Here is a 22,887-nt window from a genome sequence, read left to right on the forward strand (position 1 = left end):
CTCGTTCACACACAGTGCTACCTAGAAGCGTATCCCCCATCCAGTAGGCATGCTTTTCATTTTTCTGACCCAGATGCAGAACTTTACACTTATCTTTATTAAATTGCATCTTGTTCTCATTTGCCCATTTTTCCATTGTGTTCAGATCTCGTTGAACTCTGTCTCTATCTTCCGGAGTATTTGCCAGTCCTCCCAATTTGGTGTCATCTGCAAACTTGATGAGTAGTCCCTCCACCCCCTCATCTAGATCATTAATAAATATGTTAAAAAGTACCGGGCCGAGCACCGAACCCTGAGGTACCCCGCTACTCACCTCTCTCCAGTCTGATGAAACACCATTGACAACAACTCTTTGGGTGCGGTTCTCTAACCAATTCCCTATCCACCTAACGATCTGAAAATCCAGATTGCAGTCCTTCAACTTATCCATCAGAACATCATGGGGAACCTTGTCAAAAGCTTTACTAAAATCCAAGTAAATGACATCAACCAAATTTCCCCGATCCAGCAAACCTGTTACTTGGTCAAAAAAGGAAACTAGGTTGGTCTGGCAGGACCTGTTGGAGACAAATCCATGCTGACTTCCTTGGATCACCAAATTGTCCTCCAGATGTTTGCAGATCGCTCCCTTTAATATCTGCTCCATTATCTTCCCCACAACAGAGGTCAGACTCACTGGTCTGTAGTTTCCCGGGTCATCCTTCCTCCCTTTTTTGAAGATCGGAATAACGTTTGCTCTTTTCCAGTCCTCCGGGACATCTCCAGTCCTTAAAGAGGTTCCGAAGATGATGGACAAGGGCTGTGCAAGTTCTCTGGAAAGTTCTTTGAGTACTCTCGGGTGCATTTCATCTGGACCAGGGGATTTGAACTCATCCAGTGCAGCTAAATGCCTCTCGACCACCTCTCTATCCATGTTAACCTGCCACCCAGACACTATCCTTTGGCTACAGCCATCTCTAGATGTGCCTAAACACTTTGACCTGTGGGAAAAAAACAGATGTAAAATAGGCACTAAGCCTTTCTGCTTTCTCTGCATCTTCCGTTAGAGTTTGTCCATCCGCACCCAACAGCGGGCCTATTGCCTCCTTTACTTTACGTTTGTTCCTCACGTAACTGAAAAATCTTTTCTTGTTACAATGGGCTTCCCTGGCCAATCTTAGCTCACTCTCAGCTTTGGCCTTTCTGATGATTGAGCTCACTCTCAGCTTTGGCCTTTCTGATGATTGATTGAGTCCACTGAGCACCCAAAATATGCTAACGATTTCAGGCCCCACAAAAGTGAAACTGGCTGCAACCAGAGCCAGGTGGAATGCTCTTCCAAGGGTGATCAGGGCCCCACTGGACCTAAGACAGTTCTGCAGGGCCTGTGGTCAAGGCCCACAGAATTATTTTAACCTTTTCTTGTCTTGTGTTGTGAGCCGCCCCGAGCCCTCAGGGAAGAGCAGCATAAAAACCTCCAAAGCAGTAGTAGTAGTAGTAGTAGTAATAATAATAATAATAAAGACATGCATGAGGTGCCGGAGTTCCCCAGTCTTGTGTCAGGGGTTGCTGAGAAGGCCCTGGATCCAGGGTGCTGCTCTCCTCCATGGCAATTCCTGGCAGTTGCTGGCTGGAGCAGGCCCAGACCGAGGCTCCCCTGGGGTCAAGAACTTCTTTGACCACTGTAGGCAAGACCTGCTTCATGCCCCCCCTTGCCCACTGCCCTGGGGTGGGTCAGAACCAGAAAGATCACGTGAAAGCCCTTCTTCAGTGTGACACCTTGTTGCCTGTAATGACCAGCTGGATGTTTCCCACCCAAATCGGGTCCTCGAGCCCACCGTCACTGAGCCCTTCACCTCCCACCCTGCCCACTGCTGGCTGAAGCCCCCAACCCATGGTGCAGTGCCCACACATTGTTCATTCAGAAACTGCTGCAAACAGCTCAGCTTTTTCAGACTGCCACTCACTACTTTATTTCTTTAAAGTGTATACATCAGTAATCAGATCAAAGTTAAGTGGAAAAAACAGGAGCCTGCTTATCTTCAAGCCAGTGCATCCGGAAGCCACGGGGGCTGTCTTGTGCCATTTCACTGCTTTAGGAGTCTCCCAAATCCAGGTGCTGCCCATGTTAGAAACTCTGCCAACCCACCATAGGCACGCACTGGTGCTGCCGCATAAGCATATTCTATGGGAGGGGAGGGAACAGGACCAAGTGATCCGAAGGAATGAAGGAGTGGGGCCACCATGCAGGACTCCTTGGAGGGGGGGGGGTGGATGGCTGCTGGCCTGTCCTCAGAATTGTCTCCCCACTGATAAGGACTCGAGACATGAAGGCTGCAATTCACAAAAGCATGCTTGTGCATGGAATTGTTCCATTGGGGCCAAGGTCAGAAAGCATGAGCTTGTTGTTTCAAAAATCTGCCAAGCCAGCGGACCCTTGTCCCCCCCCCCCCCCAGCCATTGCCTTGCCAAGTGCTGCAAAGGGCCCGGTTTGTGTGTCCCGGGGTCTGCGTGGGGAGTCTTTGCTCTTTTCCCACTGGCTCACGGGCATCCTGTTCTCTCTTCTCTCTGCCCCTCTTTCCATTAGGAGCTTTCCTCCCAGGGAGCAAGTCTCAGAGCTTAATTTCATGACTGAAAGCGATCCTCCTGGAGAACCAGGTGCTTCTTAATCCTCACGGGTGCCAAAGCAGCTCCCCCCACAAAGGAGGACAAGCTCTTCCTGGGTTATGCACAAGACCCACCGGGTGACCCTCAGCAGCAAGCTCCGGTGGGAGGCGGGGAAAGCGCTTCTGCTCAGGCAGGACGTGGGCTGGAATGTGGAAAGAGAATGTCCCTACGAGGAGTTTTGCCCATCCAGCCTTCCAGGGAAACAAGGGTGCCGGGCGGGGCCCGGGAGGCTAGGAGGCCGTGCCTGGGGGGCCGGGAGGCTGATCACTGCTGAGCCTCTAGGCAGGCTGCTGCGTCTGGCAGGGCGCATAACCCTGGCGAAGGCAGCCGTCGACTCCGCTGGCGCTCATGTTCCTGTGGCTGCGCTGGTGAGCACGCATGTTAGAGCCCTGGCTGAAGACCCGGGGGCACAGGGGGCAGGCGTACGGCTTCTCGCCCGTGTGGAGCCGCTCGTGGGAAACCAGGTTGGACTTCTGAGAAAAGCGCTTGGGGCAGCGGCTGCAAGCGTACGGCTTCTCGCCCGTGTGGATTCGGATGTGGGCCACCAAGTAGGGCTTGCAGCGGAACTGCCGGGCACAGACCGGGCAGACGAAAGGGCGGTCGGACGCCTGGGGAGGGGGGGGCAAAGAGGCCGGCGGCAGGGGAGGCAGCGGGGTGTCGCCCGGGAAGCACGGCAAGCGGGGGTCCAGCGGGGGCTGGAAGGTCTCCATCCGGAGGGAGCCTGTCGCTGCCCGCTGGGCCTGGAAGTTCTCCCCGCGGAAGGGGTCCAGTGGGTGGCTCGGGGGGAGAGGGTCCCGCGTGTGGATCTTCTGGTGCGAGAGGAGGTTGGGTTTGTGGCGGAAGCTCTTGCCGCACTGCCCGCAGACGAAGGGCTTCTCGCCGGTGTGGATGTGCTGATGGGAGGCCAGGTAGGCCTTGCTCCCAAAGGACTTGCCACACTCCTGGCACTGGTAGCGCCGCTCGCCCGTGTGGACCTGCCGGTGGGCCAGCAGGTTGGGCTTGTGCCGGAAGCTCTTCCCACACTGGGCACAGGCGTAAGGCCGGTCGCTCGCCACCTGGGACAGAGCCTCCGCCTTGGGCACGGAGCCCGCTACCCCCTCGGCAGCCACATGCGCCAGCTGGTGTGTCACCAGCTCCTCCCAGCCACGGAAGCTCCAGCCACACTGGTCACAGATGAACTCTCCGCTGCCAGGCAGGGGCTGCAGCCCATAGCCGAGGGACCAGGGGGGGAAGCCGTGGCCCGCAGGGGCCTGCTGCTGCACAGCCATCTCGGGCCAGAAGGGCAGGGACCCCTCTCCCTGGCCGGCAGGGGCGTGGCTGGCGCTGGGGCCTGGGGGCCCTTCTGGAGGCACAGTGGTGTCTGAGGCAGCAGAAGAACGCCCTCCGCTCTGTGCGCGGCGGCTGGCCCACTTTCGGGCGTGCAAGCGTCGGTGGGCGGTCAACGCGAGGTGGCCCAGGAAGGTCCGCTGGCAGCGGGGGCACTTGTAGGGCTTCTCCCGCCTCCAGCTGCTTTGCCTTTTCTCCGTGTCCCTCGCTAGCCTCCGCCTGCCCTGGGACTGGGCCCTCGGGTGCCTCTTCTCTGCGGCCCTGGAATGGCGAGGAAGGGTCCCCTCTAGCGGCTCGGAGCCCAGCCCCAGACGCTGGACTGCAGGGGAGCCTCTTCCTGCCTGCTTCGGGCTCAGGACTCCACTGGCTGCAAGGAAACAAGGGGAGCACCCAGGGTCCAGCCAGGCCTCCGGACAGGCCAGCAGGCCTCCTCCCACCAGCCCCTCTCATCCCTCCCCAGCCTAGCAGTGCCTGCCTGGGACACAGCAAGCCCTTCCCCACCCCCTACGTCTGAGGCTTCCCGCCAGTGGCCGCTCTGCTCTAAGAGGCAGCCCCACTCCTGCGCCAGCCTGCCAGGAAGGGGCGGGGGGCTCCAGCTGCCCTCTTCAAGGAAGGCCCAAGCTTCCGGGAGGAGGAAGTGCCCGCCAGCTCATGCTCGAAGCCCCAAAGAGTGGGGGACAAAGAGTGGCCTTCCCAGTCCTTACCTGGGGGGTCGCTGCTCCCTGATGGCGGTGGGGGGTCTGCAGCACGTGGGACCCCTCCTGGTGCCAGCCGGGACAGAAGTTCAGGAATGGAGAGCAGGCATTCTGCAGGGAGACAGGCAAGAGCCCGAGAGGCATGGGGGAGGGCATCAGAGTCTGGGGACAGGATGTGCTCCCTTGGCCCTTCCGGATTCTCTTGTCCTGACTGGGCGGCATCCCTCCCCCCCCATGTTGTGTCCAGCCGGCACAGAACCAGCCCAAGCCCCGAAGGGATCCCAGGCAAGGCCAAAAGGCTGGTGTGTGTGTGAGTGTGGCCTCGGCCCCTCTTTTTCCCGCGATTCCTAACCTCTTCCCCCCCCCCCCGCCGCTTTACCCAGCGAGGAGACCAGCTGGTAGTTCTCCACCATCACGTCCTGGTACAGCTCCTTCTGCCAGTCCGCCAGCTCGGCCCACTCCTCGCCGGAGAAGTAGACGGTCACCTCCTCGAAGGCCACCGGCACCTGCAACCCACGCCGACAACCCCGCTCAGCGGCTCCCCGCGCCACGGACCCCGCCGCCCGCGACCCCCCTCGGGAAAGCGCAGCCCCCCAAGCAAGAGGAGGAGGAGGAGGAGGAGGAGGAGGACCGGGCGGCGGCGCCACCGGCGGGGGGGCCCGAACCCTCGCCGCCCCTCCCTCGCGCGGCTGCCCCGGAAGACGCCGCCCGGGGACGCGCCCGCCAGCCCCCCCGGCCCCCCCCCCCGAGGACGAGGCCGCGGCCCTCCCCCTGCCCGGGGCCCACCTGCGCCCGGCTCCCTCCGGCCATCTCGCCCGCCGCCCGGCTGCTGCACGGACCGCGGGAGGGGGCGGGGCGAAGGGCGGGGCGAGGGAGCGGCGCCCCTCCCCCCGCGCCCGTCCGGCCGGCCTTTGTTCGCCGCGGCAGAGGGAGGGTCCCGCGCGCAGGCCGCGCCCTCGGAAGCTCGCCCGCCCGGCCCGGCCCCAGAGCCGCCGTCCCCGCGGGAAGGGCGAGTCCCACGCCGACGGCTCGCCGCGCGCCCTTCCCCGGGGACCTCCTGGGCCCAGGAAACGCGCCGCGGGGCCTTTGCAGGAGACCCGCACCGTCGGAGCCCCGCGCCAAAGGGGGAGCCGGAGGCGAAGGGCCACTCTGGAAGGGGCCCCCGTGCGCCAGGGAGACGTGCCGCACACTGTGCCTCCCGAGACTCGTCGGGGGGGGGGAGAGAAGGAAACTTCATAGATTTCAGTTTGTTTCTAATGCCCATCTGTGGTTATGTGGACCCCTCCCACCTGCTGACCTTAGCAAGGCTAGGCCTGGCAGGGATGGGCAGCGAGGCAGGCACACGGGGAGGGCGCGGTGGAATCAAGCAGCACAGCCCCCCAACTGTAAGAAAGCCTTTATTGCAAACCAACATAGCTCAGAAAATAATAAAACATAATAATTATAATTTTAATACATCTGGAATAGCCCGGAGGGGCCTGTCTGGGTTAATGGGGACGTGTTGAATGGGGGGGGGGTCTCACAGGGGGTGCAGGCACAGGGCGGGGCTTGTGGGACTCCTGCCCACATGACACGTTTTGCACCAACACAAGAGATGAGGCACACGGCAGTGGGCATGCCCCTCTTCCATCAGTAACTGGACGTGCCTGGGCATGGGGGGGGGGCACCAAGCACTGCCAAACAGAAGGCCCACCAATACTGGGCAGGGTCTTTCAGGCCCAAGCATAAAGCCAATTGCACTGGGATCGTGGGCAGAGCATTCTGGGCACAAAGGAGGGCCTCTGCCAACAATGAATCGGTCACTCATGGATTTGGTTGCCACAGTGTGAGAGGGTGCGAAGGCCAATGGCATACTGTCGTTTTAAAAGGTCAACTGCCTGGGGCACCACGGAGGAGGGAGGGAGGGAAGGAGCCACCCGTGCCAACAGCAGGCCCACCTTCCAGGCAGCGGAGTGCCGATGGGCCGAGCCCAGGAAGGCTCTCCTGGGAGGAACGTGCCCTCCCCAGACACACCTGGGACATCACTGCTCTGACTCCCAGGCAGGCCCAGAAAGCCCCTGGCCCTTGTGCAGAGGACTGCTCTTTGAGGCAGACTCGGGCAAGCAACAGCCAGCTCCTCTGGGAGTGAGGAACGGCCACCAGGAAACCAGCTAGTTTACCAGACTTCGCCAAACAGCTCTGTCCCCCCCCCCCCCCCCCCCGGGAAAAGTACCCTCAGTGGTCCCAAGTGAAGGCTGCTGAGGCGAGAGGAAGGAGATCGTGCATGGAAGCTGCAGCAGCTCTTCGGCAGACCATGAAATGGGAGCTTCCCCACCCACACTCAGCTGAAGACTAGGCTTGGGGGTCCCCCCACACACAGTTGTTGGGCACTTCCCTCCGCAGGCAGACCTTGACTGGGGGGGGGGCAGGAGAAGGGCCTCAAGGACTACTGCCCTGCAGGCCACGTAACTCAGAAGGGCACAGCCTTCCTGCTCTCCCTGTCTGCTACCTGCTGAAATCTCTTGAGGCAACAGATTTAGCAGCTCTGCTGGGGGAAGTCTTTGCAGACCACACTCGGGAAAGAGCAGGACGAGCGCATGGGTGCAGCAGATGCCTGCCACGCAAGGAGGAGCCACGGCTCAGAGGAAGAGCTTCCACTTGCAGCAGCAGCAGGTCCCGGCTTCAGTCCCTGGCACTGGCACTGCCGTGGGGGATGGGAAAGACCTTCGTCTGCCGGAGACCCTGGAGAGCTGCTGCTGGTTAGAGGAGGCCTGGATGGACCCGTGGACTGACTGAGCCAAAAGCAACTTGATAGGCTTCAGCCGCAGCCTGGCCCTGAGCAGCCAGCACTCACCCCAGCCAGCCTGGGGCAGCTTCCCTGGGCAGTGAGAAGCATCCTCCGCCTTGGAGGCCACCCTGGCCCTGCCTGTGATGCTGGGCCCGAGTGCACAGGAGCAGGTGTAGCCAAGGGGACAGAGACATCACCCCCTGACCCAAAAGCCCGCTGCTAGCTCTCACTAGTCCTTGCCAAGGTCAGAGGGCGGGCGGGCGGGCAGGCAGAACGACTGTGGGCCCAGCCTCAGGAGCGGGGCCAAGAGGACAGCCCTAGCCGGCCCTGCGCACACCCACCTACCTCTGCTACCAGGAGGACTTGGGTATGACGCTACAGGTCTGCCAAGGCCAATGTGTTCCTCCAGACCCCAGGGATGTTTGGCCTGCTGCACTCCCGATGACACCAGAGGCCCCAGGCAGTGTCTGGGACATAGACCCACCAGCACGGCGAAGTGCAGACACAAGGCGGCCCCAACGGAGCCCCCAGCTCTGCCCCCCAGCCTTCTCTTCAGCCACCCTCTTGCTCCTCCCTGGGGTATGGCAGAACTGGGCTGGGCCCCTCGTGGCCTGCCCTGCCCTGCCGGCCCAGGAGGCCATGTGTCTCTGGCCACCATCCTGTCCTCAGAGGTGGGTGCAAGTGAGCATGCTCCAGGCAGCCCTCTTCTCCACCAGTCCCTCCCCCCTCCCCGCCCTGGAGCACCGGGCCAATCATCAGCCACCTCCAGCCGGGCCTCCACCAGCCTCCAACCACAATCTGAGATCTTAAGGCACAGACACAGACACCCCCCCATGGGCTGGGGGGCTTTTGCAGCTGCTCCACTGGCAGCCTAGCCGGAGCCAGCTGCCCCTACGGCAGTGCCCAGACAGTCTCTACCCACTAGGTAAGCCCCAGGTCCAGGCGGGAGGCCACCGGGACACTGACATACACCGGGGAGGGTCAGGGGGGCATTTGTAAAGTGCTTCTGTGGGCACCCCCCACCCACCTTTTGTCCAATCAGCCCTGGTGTGGAATGGCCAAAGCCCCCCCCCCCCCACACACACACACACTCTGAGGCTGCTGCCAGGGCCCATCTGCACCCCTCCTCTTTGGTTAATGCTTCCACCCACCTTTCTAGGCTGTCCACCAAATGTGGTTTTGGGAGAGAAAGCCAAGGGTGGGCTGAGGCCCCCAGGCTCCACCAGGGCTGATGTGTCCTACAAGCTGCCCAGCCTTTGTGCTGTGTCCCGCAGCCACTGGAGTCACACCCCCCCCACACACCCCCCCCCACACACACCCGGGGCACGCTGGGCTTCTTTCTGGGCCTCACCCTCTGCTCTCGTGTTCCGGCCCAGCAGTTCTACCGGCTTGTCTTCCTCTTCTGAGAGTCCCTGGCCATCCCCGCAGGGCACAGTTTGTGGCCCCTCTCCTCCTCCCCAGGCAAGAGAGTACAAGGGAGCTTGCCTTGGTTGCCACGGGGTCTTCTTTCACCACAGCCGCTGCCAGTAGGGAAGCTTCCGCAGTCCTGCTCGCTTGGCTCCCACCACAGTCAGCTCCTCTCTCGCCAACGCAGAGGGAAGAGAGGCTGGAACAGGACGGGGGAGGGCAGCCAAAGAGTCACAACCCAGCTCTCTGAGCACCTGCAGAGCACCAAGAGAGGAGCCCAGGCCCCCAAGACCCCCAAAGACTGGGAGGGACCAGAAGTTCTCTCTGTGCCAAGGCCCACCATTTCTGGCCTGTGCCAACATGCGGCAGCTACAGGCCCTAGAGCCAGCTGTGTCCATGTCTGTGAAGCCAGAGGTAGGTGGGGCAGGAGGGCAGTCCCCCAAAGCCACCTTGTCTGAAGAAGCAAGGGGTTGGAGAGACCCCTTGGGAAGGCAGCTGCCCTGTCCCTGCCCCAGCCCCTTTCTGCCTCTCTCTCGGGTGGTGGCAGAGACCGAACTGCAGGCCCAAGGGAGGAAGAGCAGCCAGGTGAAGGGAGCCAGGTGAAGGGAGCCAGCCTCCTTCTGCTGCTGGCCAGGGGAAGGAAGAGGAGGGAGTTCATAATGGGGGAAGCCACATACTTGGCACAATGCTCCCCATGCGCAAGCTTCTGGAGGGAGACGCCCACTCCACGCGCAGGTTTTCTGCATGAATTACTCTTTCCACGGGGGTGTTCCTAACGGCCTCACCAGTCTCATGCCAGAGGAGACAGAGGAGCGGGTGGGGTCCCCGACATGTCCCAGCACGGGGCTGCTGCAGGGTGCAAGAAGGGGGAGACGATGGGACTCCTGTCCACGGTGCATGCATGAGCCGTGCTGCCTCCCCTCACAGGAGTCTGTGCTCGCACAGTGCCCATCGCAGGGGGGAGTTATCGCAAGGAGTCCGGGATGGAGCACAGTCTCGGGTTGGGGGCAGCCGGGTGGCTCTGGCTCCCCTGCTGGAGCTGAAGGGCCCGTGGGGGGCAGGGGATCCCCAGCCAGGCCCTGCCAGGGGTGTCCCTGCTCCCTGCCTGGAGCTGCCCCAGATGCGGGGGGTGAGGAATGACCAAGGAGGCCCTGCTGGCGTGGCAGAGGCAATGGAGCATCTCGCTGGGTGCATCCACTGCGGAGGGGCGAGGGCCCGTGAGGCTCTTTTGCTTGGCAGTGACTGCTTGGGGCTGCCCCATGGGGACCACGGGGTGTGCGCTGGAGGTGGAAAGCCCTGGGAGGCTCAGCCGGCGCTGGCAATGAAGCATCTCGGTGTGTGGATCCATAACTGGCGGCGGGACACTCAGCTTGGCGCCCTGTTCAGAGCCTGGCGCAACTCCCTGGAGGTGCCCGGGGGGTCCCGTCGCATGCGGAGCAGGAGGAGGGTCTCCTGGGTGATTCTGCCCATGGGGGGCCCCATGCTGCCCAGAGGAACCTGCCCGATGGACACCTGAAGCAGCTTCCCCAGCCAGGTCCTGGCGTGGCGCTGGCGTGGCCCTGTGTGCGACTGCGGTGGGATCCCCTGGGAGAGCTTGCTGGAGGGTGGGAGCCGCCAGGAGGGCCCCGGGCAGAGGGTCTGCCCCCAAGACCTGCCGGTGGGTTCTCTGGTGCGCACGCAGAGCCGACTCCCCTTTGAAGCGCTTGGGGCAGCAGCTGCACGCGTGGGGGCGCTGCTGTGAGTGGGTGCGCTGGTGTGCTGCGAGGTTGCCCTTCTGGCTGAAGCGCCGGCCACAGGTGGCACAAGGAAAGGGCCGCTCCCCCGAGTGGATGCGCCGGTGGGTGATCAGGTTGGCCCGCTGGTTGAAGCGCTTCCCACACTCAGTGCAGGCAAAGGGCTTCTCGCCAGTGTGGATGCGCTGGTGGGTGATGAGGTTGGGCCGCTGGCTGAAGCTTTTCCCGCAGACGTTGCAGGGAAAGGGCTTCTCCGCTTGGCGATTGCCACGCTGCACAGGGGCCTTTGGCTCCGGGGCGATGAGCCCCTCCTGGACGGCGTGGGTGCGCTGGTGGGCCGCCAGGTTGGCCTTCTGGCTGAAGCGCTTCCCGCAGCGCAGGCAAGGGAAGGGGCGCTCCCCCGTGTGCACCCGCTGGTGGGTGAGCAGGTTGGGTCGCTGGCGGAAGCGCTTGCCGCACTCCAGGCAGGGGTAGGGCTTCTCGCCGGTGTGGATCCGCCCATGCGTGATGAGGCCCTGCTTCTGCCTGAAGCACTTCCCACAGACCACGCAGGCAAAGGGCCCCGACCCCAGGCTCTGGGCCGGCCGGCCGGGACCGCAGAGGCTTGGCTCACACGAGGCCACCTCTTCTTTCTTGACGCGGGGCTGGGCACGCAGCTGGGCGGCGCTGGGGGTCAGGAAGAGCCCCGCTCTGGAGCTGTCCGGGAAGAGCTGGTACCGCTCAAGGCTGGCTGCGAAGCCCTTCTGGCCTCCTTCCTCCTCCTTGATTGCTTTGCCACGGCCAGTGGCTCCTGGAGGGGGGAGGAGAGGAGGGGATTCCGTCAGACTCCGCGAAGGCAAAGCAGGCTGTCTGCAAGGCACCCCCACTGACACCCAGTCCTGACACCCAGTCCCTGGCGACTAAGCGCCAAGGATGCGCCTCCTCAGGCAGCCGTCTGTTGGCTCTCCCACCACCCAGGCTGGCCTGCCTGGCCCTGGCCGGAGCCCCCAGGCTACTCTATCTTGGCTCCAGTTCTGTATGAGGGGCTCATCCCACCCCCCAATATCTTCAGGAGGAGATGCAAGGCCTGCCAGTTTGCCAGGCCCTTAGAAGTGTGTGTGTGTGTGGGGGGGAGTGATTGGGGGCATTCTGCTTTATCTTTGATTTTAGCTGGGAATGTTTTAAGTTTTATTTTAAGCAACTTTGGACCATGCAACAAGGATATAAATGTTCAAAGACAAAAATTGGATGGTGCCCTCCTGACCAGTCAAAATCACAAGTGGGTCATGAAAGCAGCTGATTTTGTTGTGCCAAACCACACAACAAACATTAATTAGCCTGGTCCAAAACCAACAGTAGAACCGCCCTGGGAGGCAGAACCGGAGCAGAACCAAGATGAGTATGACTGCCTGTTCTCCTTCTAACACCCCCCCCCCCACAAACACAATAAGCCCAGGAGCTCACATCCCACCAAGCAGACTATAACTGCAATAATCTTGAGATGGGACACGGGCAGCCCTGTATGGCTCCAGGCTCCCAGTGCCCAAGAGTGGCCGCTCACCTACACAGATGATGGCTACTTTTTTGCAAGATGCTGCGTGCAAGATTTTTAATGCAACACTAGGACATTTTAGATCAAAAATAGGATAGAAGGTGCATAGCCTGCTCCACAGAACAGCTGCGCAAAGCGGTGGGTCCCAGTTGACTCACACGAAGCCCGCATGCTGCAGGGCAGATGGGCAGGGGACCTCGGGATCAGACCTCCATGTGGCAGTGGAACCACCTGCTTGGCCCTGGCAAGTCACACCTACTCATCCCCACATGCCCCAAAGGGCTGGAAGCCAGGATTTTCTTTTCTTTAAACGAGAATAGGGTAATTGTGCATGTGGCCAAGCAAGAAAAATTATTTGAAGATAAAACCAAACAGTATACATTTAATTATTTTAAGAATATGTAGATATTTCTTTCTTGAAAACAGCTCTTTAAAACAAATGAATGATTTGGGTGTGAGAGCAGGAGGCAAAAGTTTCAAGTAAAGAAGTCACAGAGGAAGAGCAAAATGCAAGCAAATTGGAGAGGAACAGGGCCTCCCAAGAGAGACCTTTCCCCACCTTGGCAGGAGCCTGTGCACAGCTTGCCTTCCTCTACCTTCTGGCGGTCTGCAATGCCCAGCTCTTCCCACCGCTCAATCCAAGACAAGCCTTCGGGCTTGAAAAACCGGTAGCCTGATAAAGATAGGGACAGAGAAGGACTGGTTAGCGGAAGAGGCAATCACTGAGCTTGGGGCAAGCAAAGAGCAGAAGAAGGAGGAAGAGGAATGGGAAACATCCCTTAGAACAAACTCATTTTGTGGGAAAGACCCCCCAGCCAGAGAGACAAGGCTGAAGAAAGACAGGACTCCTGCCACATTTCAAAGAGGGAAGCATGGATTGCAGCAGCAGCAAAAGTTCCACACAGCAAATGATTGAAGCTTAAAGTTTTTCACTCCGTCCACCATTTAAGTTCATAATCAGACCAGACCTTTTATGCATAACTTGCCATGTGCCAGCTCGCTGAGTGTGGTGGGACAGAAATGATAAAATAAATCAATACGTCAATTAGCCCTAAAACAGTTTAAAACAGGTCCAAATTGTGATTTTAAGATTTTGGTTCTACGTGTTCTATATTATGCATTTTATTTATACTGTAAGCTGCCATGAGCTCTTTCCTCCACCCCCCACCCTTTAGAGTCTTTCTGAGGCAACTGAAAACTGCTATTTAGGATCATATTTGGTTCAGTCCTGAATTGTGGGTTTAAATTTTGTGTTTTATGTTTATTTAACCATTTATGACATTACTTAATGCATTTTATCTATGGAGCAAACACTCTTGAGTTCTACAATGAAGAAAGGTGGCTAAGAAAAGTTTTAAATAAATAAATAATTTTGATAATTCATTCCTGCTAATAAGAGAATTCTGTAATTAAGGTATAGCCTATTTTTCTATTTTCCATACAGCAGAGGCTATTTAAGGTGGCTACAGCTCTGGGATTCCCTGGCTGGCGCTGTGCCATCTCTCAGCAGAGAGGTGAATGTGAAGCCAGATAAGAAAGAGTGTGGCTCACCTGCGCCCACCCTTTATTTCTTTCTTTCTTTCTTATTTATTTATTTATTTATTTGGATTTTTATACCACCCATTCTTTACAGCTCTGGACGGTTTACATGGAACATTATGTAATTTTACATGGTCACGGTCTTGACCAGGAATTAAACACAAGCTGGTTACGTAACTTCCATAAAAGTGCATTATATTTACCTTTGGTAGAAATATAGCATTTAATCCCATTACTGGTAATACACCTTCAGAAGCCATTTATATTAATTATATTTGTTCCTCCCCACAATAACCACATACACGAAAACCTAGAGACCCCAAAAAAGCTCTTTTGCAACTTGAAGTATATTCATATGTTAGACTCAGTTACTCCATGAGGTCTAAATATTACCGAGCACTCCTCTTGTTCTTTTAAATAAATATTTACGGATCAGGGCTAGTCTATCAATTTTTGCAGGGCCAGGTCAGTGTCTTCAATTTCATTAGCTGCAGGTCTTATTATCTATTAGGCTTTACTCTTGTTCTTCATGAATTTTAAGGCATCATTAGGGACTCTGTGTGTCTCTCTAAAAAATTATTCCGAAAATGTATCCTAACTACATTTGGTAAAATACACAGAGTTTTATAGACCAGTAGTCCCCAACCCGCGGGCCGCAGCCTGGTGCCGGGCCGCGAAGGCCTTGGCGCCAGGCCACGGCTCCTTCTCCCCGCCCTCCCCCAGTAAAAAACTTCCCAGGCCGCAAGCTTGTGGCCCGGGAAGCTTCTTACTGCAGGAGGGGGGGGGGAGAGAAGGAATCAAGGCTGCGCCCGCGCATCGTGCACACACGGCCACGCATGCGCAGGCGGGCAGTTGCCTTGCCGGTCCCCAGCCTCAAAAAGGTTGGGGACCACTGTTATAGACTACTAGATTTAAAACCCCTTTCCTCTGCCCCTGGGCAGCCCTCTCACCAGCCCTCCCCACTGCCCTGAAAAGTCCTGTTGCAGCCTGACCAAGGCTGAGCAGGCATTTTTGGTCCAGGGAACTCCCTTCTCCCCACCCCCCACCCCCGACCTCCTGGCGGCAGTCAGGAGCAGACGTGCCGATTGTGCCAGACTGCCCTTCGCTGGGTTCACTGGGGGCTGGTCCAACCTCTGTTTCCCTTCCACAGGCCAATCAGGACATGCACAGCTTTGCTGTGAGCATCTTGATTGGTCCATGAACCGGAAACAGAGGCTAGACTGGCTCCGCCCAGGAGGCCACTGCTCAAATATTGTAAGAGCAGCTAGCTGTTAAAAGTATGTTGAATACATGAGCCATTTGTCTAATTCTATTGAATGCTTTTCAAGAACTAACATAACTAATGCAGGCTGCTTATGAATGCGAATTTACAACTCTTTTTTTGAAAACTTATGGAGGGGGACATGTTTCAAGATGTCTTTATAATTTAATTTGGTGTTATAATTCTGTAACCATATTTTAATCTAAGATCCTTGTAGGTTGAAAAAGACTTTAATGAAATGGGATTAATTAGCTGGCCTCCTGGGGCCTCGATCTCCATTAAAATTCTCTAGCCAAGCATCACCTGCTTGGTTTCTGCGGCTTTTCAGCAGATCATTTTCTTTACAGGACTTCTATCCAGCTAGTCTGTGGGCTCTCCCTAATTTTTCTCTACAATGGCTCACCTGGGCAGGGGTCCTGTGGGATCCCTCTGGCAGAGTCCAGCTGATCACCCAGACATGGCTCTCCGGCGCGCTCAATCCGAGACAGGAGATCAGGTTTGAGAACCGGGTAGCCTAGACAACAACACAGAACCCAGGCTGATCCCTCTTGCTTGAGGAATTGGGAGAAGGCCTCATGCCCTCAGGATGACTGCCTTGTGGACATCTATTGTGGTAGCCAAGTGGAACACAAGCCGAATGCCAGAGGTCCCCCCAGCAGCCCCACCCAAACCTCAGGCCTCGCTCAGGACAGCCCACCCTGTAGCCCTTCGCCTTTGGCCAGAGACTGACAGGGGAACTCCCACTTTTGCTCACACAGCCCCAAAGCAACAGGGCAGCGAGGCTTAATGGTGGACGGGTGGGCCACTGATTCTTGCTTGCACTAGGCAGGGGAGCTCCTGTTTCTCACCACAGGCACCAGATGGCAGCTACTCTATCCTGCTGCTCATGTGGGGGGGGGGAGACAACTGGCCTGCTCCACTTGAGTATAGCCAATGCAAAGCAGGCATGGAGCCCTCCCCTTTCACGGCAGGCAAGTAAATGAAGTAGCCTCCCCACCAAACCCCAGACTCACAGGTGCCCCCCCCCAGCATTCCCCAAGTGAAGCCAAAGACACTTTACCCAGGGAAGTGACCAGCTCGTAGTTCTCCATCACCACCTCCAGCTGCTCCTTGCAGTTTCCAGGGGCTCCTCCGGGGAGACGCAGTCCAGGAGGGGCTCAAGCATTACCTGCCACGAAACACAGGACTTGTCAACAGGGCCCTCTCAGGGCAGGACAAAGCACAGATCTCACAGCCAGACATCAGCAGGCTGAGGCTCAGGCCATGCAAATCCAGGACCTCACCATTTGTCCAGGGGGGGAAAGACTGGATGCATCCGTCATAGGCCTAAGGCCAGACTTTCCAGGGATGCTGGTTTTATTGGGGGGGGGGGCATCATTTGGACATGGAATTACGGTCATTTTGGGAGGAAAAGTAGTTGTGAATTTCCTGCCTTGTGCAGTGGGTTGGCCTAGATGACCCAAGAGGTCCAAACTCCATGATTCTATGATTCTAAGATCAAAGAGATGCCAATTCAACTATCCACTGGAAAGCTAGTTTAGGTGCTAAAACTGGGAGATAAATGAGGGAAACTGGTTCACCCAGGCACACACACATCTAAATAAATATTATACACAGAGAGAATCAGCCATACCTGCATCATCTCAAAGGCTACCGGGGAAAAGGAAGAATTAAGCACAGTGCATTAAGCTGGACCACTTGCACTTCATCTACCTGGGACAGACAGCAAGGTGATGAGAGGCAGGAGGTCATCTGAGAAAACTCTACCCCATGGTTCATACTTCCCCAACCCCATCCTACCTGGGGTGCACCCCCTGTAGGCATTTCCTGGTCCAGGTGTCCAAGGAGGGAAGAAGAACATGTTTCACCTCAGGAACCAAGAAGGCCAATGAAATTCACCTTGTGGGCGTGACTATTTGAACCAGTCTCCTTCTTGCTTATATTTGCTGTACTTCCTGAAACTCCCTGCACCAATCAGAAAAGAGGGGGAGGTAAAGGAGGGTACCAGGGGCAAGGACTGTACAACCAGAGCAAGGCTTCCCAACCTGCAATTTCCTTTTGCCGGCCTGCAGAGCCCCCTGCTGCTCCAGTGTCCAGAAGAACAACAGACTCAGCCTAGAAAACAATTATCTAAGTAAATAATCAACACCTTTCCTTGGTGCCAGGGATACTGAAGCCTGAGGGCCAGCAGGTGGCTCTAACACCTATGCAAGGATTGGGCCCAATCAGAGACACCTTGTCACTGTGCTTCACAAAAATGCAACCTGTACCTCTTCTGGTTCGGGGGGTGGGGAGAGACATGCTAAGTCCACTGCAATGAAAGCCAGAGTGAAATTTCTTAGGGCTGCATAGGGTCAGCCTTTAGTAAAGCTGGAAGGAGGAGAAAATGGTTCTCTATCCTCGCAAACACAAGGACTTTGGCACACCTGAAGGAATGGCCGGGCAACACATTCAGGCCTAGCAAAAGAACATAGTTCATGGCAGTGATGTACAGCACAAAATTTCCCGAACAGGAAGTCTTCCAATGGTATATTTTGCCGTGGGAAATTTTCTGCCCCACATAAGTCTCTGTTTCTAATTGTCAGAGTGGTTGTGCTGCAAATCAATCATGTTAGACGGGCTAAAAGTGGACTACGAAGCAGGGGGCGATTCCAGGGCACAGACTTAGTATGTGGTGCATTCTGCATTATTTAAATTTGGCTTAATACTGTTTTAATTAGTATCAGAAAATTTCCCAACACAAGTTTCCTCTCTGAACAGTCATCAGCGATGCTGCCACAGCGCATGACACTGGCTTCCATCCCTTTCCGAGGCAAGGGACAACCCACAGCCAGGAGCCACGAGGGCTAAAGGAAGAAGCCCTGCTTGGCTCGATCCATGCTGCAGTGCATCCGGGGAATGCTCAAGTGGGGGGTGATGTCACCTCCATGGGACTTCTGGTGGATTTCTCCAGATGGAAACAGGACGCTGGACTAGATGGAGCTCTACCCTGACTCCACAGAGCTCTCCCACATTCCTAGGCCTCCAGTCACACTCTTCCTGGATAGAAGCTTCTCCCACAGCTGACTGGGACCCAGACAGGAGATTCTGGCAAGCCTTTCCCACAGCCAACCATCCATTCCTTTCTTTTGCAAACCTGTCCCAACTTCCTGGAATAAGGTCTGAGTTATTCAAGGCTGTGTGCATTACAGGACTTTGCATAAACATGAAAACTAGTCCCATGAAATCCTAATATTCACTTCCTTTCTAAGGAGAAGGTTGCTAGCCCTTAAAACTGCAAATGTCAACATGAAGATGAGCGAACAAAGGGGGTGGAGAAGGTACCTTCAGTGTCCTGCATAATCCCTTGCTCCCATGAATGTTGATGTAAATTGAGCTGGTGATCTTTAAAAAGTCACACACAGCACATTCACTGGGCTGGCTATAGCTGTACTCCTTTTCTCCCTAGAAGATGGAAGCCAGCAGGCTCTGTGCTGCTCAGGGATTGGAGCCTAGAGGCCAAGCCCTTGCCTTGTATGTTGGGAAGGCCTCTTTAGTGGGGGGCAGACTTATCATTGCACGTTTTTGTCCACGTATTCAGCACAAGGCCTCGGGTTCATGGCACAGTGGTAGAAGCAGTCAGCCAAAAAGCCTTACAGTGAGGCAGCCTCAGGCAGATGCATCCAGATGAGAATCTACGAATTGGAAAAGCCAAAGCGCACCGAGGCATTAGAGCCACCCAAGTGCCGATTTTTCACACGCAGTTTATCAGCGTGTGCTACAAGCCCTGAGCTGCCAGGCGGGAGGTCCGGGCCACACCCGGGAGTACTCAGGCGATTCTCGGGAACCAGGAAGTCGCCCACGGAACTCCACGCCGGGGACCTCAAGGCCGAGCTCCCTCAGCACTGAGGCCGCGCCAGGGAGGCCAGCAGCACATGCAGGAGCAGGGCATCCTGAACCGCCCCCGCCGCCACGTCCCTGGCCCTGGCCCTGGCCCGGCGCGCAGCAGGCCTCCCCCGCCGGCTGAACCCCCCGCCCCCGCCAGGACAGGCCAGGCCAGGCGGCCCCCGCCGCGGGAGAACCCCCGGGGACGGCCCCCACCCCCCGCCTGCCCTCCCGCCGGTGTCCGGGAGCAGGACTGGGGGCTCGGGCCGGGCCCCCCGCGCGGGGCTGTCGTCAGGTGGGCGCCCCGGGTCCGGCCGCGCTGGCGGGCGCGCTGCCCACGGGCGGAAACGGCGGCCCCGCAGGAAGGCCCCGCCCGGCGCCGACGCGGGAAGAAGGCCGCCCCGCCCCCCCCCCCGAGGCAAGGCCCCCCCGCTCGCTCACCGGGCCTCCCGATGACCCTCTGACCCGGCAGGCGGGGTTGCCATAGCAACGCCGCGACGGTCCCGGCCGTGGCGGACGCGAGGGTCGCGTCACCGTCGCATCATCGCCCGGGCCGGTGACCTCACGCGCTGACGTCATGCGCCCGACGCGCGGCGGGCGAGGCTTCTCCTTTCTCTTTTCCCAGCGTTTTTTCCCCTTAACGACCACAGGAACCCGGATGGAGGAACCGGAAATAGGCGCTAGTCTCCCGCCCCCGACGCGTACCTTTCGGTCCCCGTCGCAGCAGTAATGCATTATGGGAGCTGGAGTTCCCCATAAGTGGATCTCGCGAGGGCCGCGCAACTACGCGAATCCTGTGACGGGACTGTTCGCGAGGGTTCACGGGAGATGTAGTTTTAAGGTGGTGTTGAGGTAGAAGCTTCCGGGAGCTCGAGGAACAGGAAGACGAAAGCACGTACCGGAAGTTCGTGGAAGTCGAGAGAGAGCGCGAGAGGCCGAGCGCGTGACACGTGACCATAGAGTTCTGGTGGGCTGGCTACGGCTTATCCGCAGACCCATTCTCTGGGAGAACATGGCGGCTTCGGAGGGTGGGCCGTGTGACGTCACACCCCCACCGGCCCCTCCCCAATCCCACCCTCTCAGGCTCCGCCTCCCGTAATCTCCCCTGCTGCCAGCCTCCCGGGGGCGGCGGGAGACTCTCCAGGCGACAGAGATCAACTCCCCGGGAGAAAACGGCCACGTTGGGAAGTGGTCCGGCTCCGCCCCCCGTGTTACAGCGCGGGAGACCACTTGATCGATTGACTGAGTTTCTATACCGCCCTCCCATAAGGCTTTCCGTGACGTCGTGCCCACGAAAGCGCATACCTTGAATGACAGGTGTTGGTCTTAAAGGTGCCCCCGGACTCTGCCTTTGTTGCCTTGGAGGGTGGACACCATGTCGTTCCACCCCCCTCACTCCAGATACACAAAGGCTTGCCAAGTTTGCAAATGCTTGCGCTCTGCTGCTTCCAACCTCCTGGTGGTCCCTGGCCCCAAGGAAGCCTGCTTGACCTCAACCAGGGCCAGAGCTTTCTCCATTCTGGCCCCCACCTGGTGCAATGAGCTCCCAGAGGAGATCAGGCCCCTGACAGACCCTAAACACTTCCACAGGGCCTGCAAAAGGGAGCTGCTCCGCCAGGCATTGGGTTGAGGTCAACCCAAACCATCGCTTCCAATTGGCTCCCAAGTCCCCCCCCCCCAACTACGACTGATACTAATTGGCCTTACCCAGTGGGTCCCAGTAAGAGTTGAGCTGAGGCTCTTGCAATTTCTATTTCTAATGTTGTTATGATCATGTTATTGTTATAATATTATTACTGTTATCGCCTGTTACTATATGTTATCTGTATCTTTTCCTGTTTTCTGTAAACCCCCCTGAGCCCTCAGGGAGGGTGGTATATAAATATAATAAATAAATAAATTATTATTTATTTATGATATTTGTATACCACCCTCCCCTGAGGCTCAAGACGGTTCACATGGAATGGAAAAACAGTATATAGAACTTTGTATGTATAATATATAATTACCTAGCCATGCCCATGAGGTTGGGAGTTCGATCCCAGTAGCCGGCTCAAGGTTGACTCAGCCTTCCATTCTTCCGAGGTCGGTAAAATGAGGACCCAGCTTGCTTGCTGGGGGGTAAACGGTAATGACTGGGGAAGGCACTGGCAAATCACCCCGTATTGAGTCTGCCATGAAAACGTTGGAGGGCATCATCCCACGGGTCAGACATGACCTTTACCTTTTTTACATAGCATATAAATGGACTACAATAGTACTGGCAACTGAAGGTAACATTCTATTCAGGTAACAGTTCAACAGGTCTGTGGTTCAGAATGGGTATGGATTCCTGGGAGGGAGGTTCAGGGGCCCTGCAGATATTACTGATTCTGGTCAACCTCAACCAAATGCCTTGTGGAAGAGCTCCCTTTTGCAGGCCCTGCGGAACTGTTTTAGATCCGTCAGGGCCCTGATCTCTGAGAGCTCATTCCACCAGGTGGGGGCCAGGACGGAAAAGGCTCTGGCCCTATTTGAGGCCAAGAGGGATTCTTTGGGACCAGGGATCCTTAGCTGGCTAGTTGTGGTAGAGCGTGCGGCTCTTTGAGGGGCATAGGATGAGAGGCAGTCCCTCAGCACACTGGGTCCTGACCATGTATGGCCTTAAAGGTGATTACCAGAATCTCAACCCTGATCCAGAATTCAACTGGTAGCCATTGCAGTTTGTGGAGGATGGGCCGAATGTGGGACCTCTACAGTGACCCTGGCCGCTGTGTTTTGGACCACCTGTAGTTTCCGGATCAAGGTTAAGGGCAGGCCTGTGTCGAGTGGCTCCTGGTGAGATGCAGAGTTCCCCAGCTACAATGGAGTGGGTTAGGAAGCTGCTAAGCAAGGGAAAGAGCTGCACCACTGGGTACATAACATGTTAACTGTGTGCTGAATGTAGTATCTCACTGTCCCCTATGCTATGCCTAGATGCAATTCCTTTCTCTACACTGTATCTACTGATGTAATGATGTATCATGTCTATTGTAGGCTGATCCTGCATTGATCAAAGAGTTGTACTAGATGGCCTATAATGGCCATCTCAATGATTCTATGCTTTGCAACCAGGTTGGAGTCCAGGGGCACCTTTAAGACCAACAAAGATTAATTCTGGGTATAAGCTTTTGTGTGCATGCACGCTACTCATGAAAACTTTAATGGTTCTTGACTTTCGACCTCCTGATCATGAGGGACTAGCCATGCTGGGACTACCTCTAGGCTGCCTCTCTGTGGTACCAAGGTACCTCTCGGGTGACCAAGGTAAGAGATGTTCAGAGGTGGGTTGCCATGGCCTGCCTCTGCTCAGCAACCCTGGGCCTCCTTATTCCCCGTGCAGGTGGTAGGCAAGGCTGACCCTGTGGAGCGTCTGAGGGCGACAAGACTGGGTTAGTCTGAGCTGCTCAGGCTGCCAACAAACAGTCCTGTTTATGAAAAGAACTAGTGAGGATCTTTTGATGTAATTGCTTCCTCTGTGGGGTCTCCTGCTTGACCGCCTCCAGCAAAAGCTGAACGGTGAGAGGGGGAAAAGATTGAATTGAGTTGAGGGGCAGGTCAGTGAGAGAGAAATCTGGCCAGCCGTGTTGGGCAACACGAGGCCCAGGGCTTCTTGGTTGGTTTGTACAGGGCTTGGTAGCCTGCTTTCTAGATCAAACACAGCAATCGATTCCTGAGAAAAGCAAAGTGAAAACAAATTGCCTAAATTCCCTTCACGAGGTGAGTGCCAATGTGGCTTTTTGGAATGGGCAGGTTTGGAAGTTTTCTGATTGCAGAGCCCCAGTTTCTGGGAATCTGACAATTCTAAACCTTTCTCGGTCATTGAGAACATTACAAGTGCAGTGATTTTCAGTCCAAGATCAGGGAAGTTGCTCAGCTGGTTATGTCTGAGTGGGTGAAAAGACTCCTCAGATAGCGGAAAGAGCTTGAAAAAGGAGTGGTTGGCCAGACTGTTTGAGGCTGCCAGCAAAAAACAGATGTTTCAGGCCTTCCCTCAAATTGTTCCTCTGCTGTCAGAGGTGGGGGCATGAGATGGGGCATTCTAAGTGGTGGCACCAAGCTTCTGGCCATCTTGAGCATCTTACGGTCTTCTGTTGCTC

The 22,887-nt window shown here is 56.7% G+C and overlaps 2 protein-coding genes across 3 annotated transcripts in view; both read right to left on the reverse strand.

Annotated features, from left to right (window-relative positions):
- Positions 1 to 1,926: 1,926 nt before the first annotated feature.
- Positions 1,927 to 8,913, reverse strand: REPIN1 (replication initiator 1). 2 transcript variants are annotated; one of them, XM_077304351.1, is made up of 4 exons: positions 8,786 to 8,913; positions 5,047 to 5,173; positions 4,677 to 4,778; positions 1,927 to 4,339 (listed from the first exon to the last, which is right to left on the reverse strand). In XM_077304351.1, exons 2-4 carry the CDS (start codon positions 5,078 to 5,080, stop codon positions 2,925 to 2,927), a joined length of 1,551 nt encoding a protein of 516 aa, XP_077160466.1. In that variant the 5' UTR covers positions 5,081 to 5,173; positions 8,786 to 8,913; the 3' UTR covers positions 1,927 to 2,924. The 2 variants fall into 2 exon arrangements, with proteins under 2 accessions (XP_077160466.1, XP_077160467.1); XM_077304352.1 differs by lacking the exon at positions 8,786 to 8,913 and adding an exon at positions 5,454 to 5,897.
- The window catches only part of ZNF467 (zinc finger protein 467), a 35,200-nt gene continuing 18,361 nt past the window's right edge, over positions 6,049 to 22,887 (reverse strand). The window contains exons 11-17 of the mRNA XM_077304169.1: positions 19,211 to 19,405; positions 18,230 to 18,349; positions 16,858 to 16,870; positions 15,966 to 16,061; positions 15,309 to 15,419; positions 12,665 to 12,778; positions 6,049 to 11,364 (exon numbers count right to left, since the gene is read on the reverse strand). Of these exons, the coding sequence (XP_077160284.1) occupies positions 9,806 to 11,364; positions 12,665 to 12,778; positions 15,309 to 15,419; positions 15,966 to 16,061; positions 16,858 to 16,870; positions 18,230 to 18,349; positions 19,211 to 19,405 (2,208 nt within the window). The 3' untranslated portion in view covers positions 6,049 to 9,805. The remainder of the gene's footprint in view (positions 11,365 to 12,664; positions 12,779 to 15,308; positions 15,420 to 15,965; positions 16,062 to 16,857; positions 16,871 to 18,229; positions 18,350 to 19,210; positions 19,406 to 22,887) is intronic.

Source organism: Paroedura picta, chromosome 11, assembly GCF_049243985.1.
Source record: "Paroedura picta isolate Pp20150507F chromosome 11, Ppicta_v3.0, whole genome shotgun sequence".
In the NCBI taxonomy this organism is placed as follows: Eukaryota; Metazoa; Chordata; class Lepidosauria; order Squamata; family Gekkonidae; genus Paroedura; species Paroedura picta.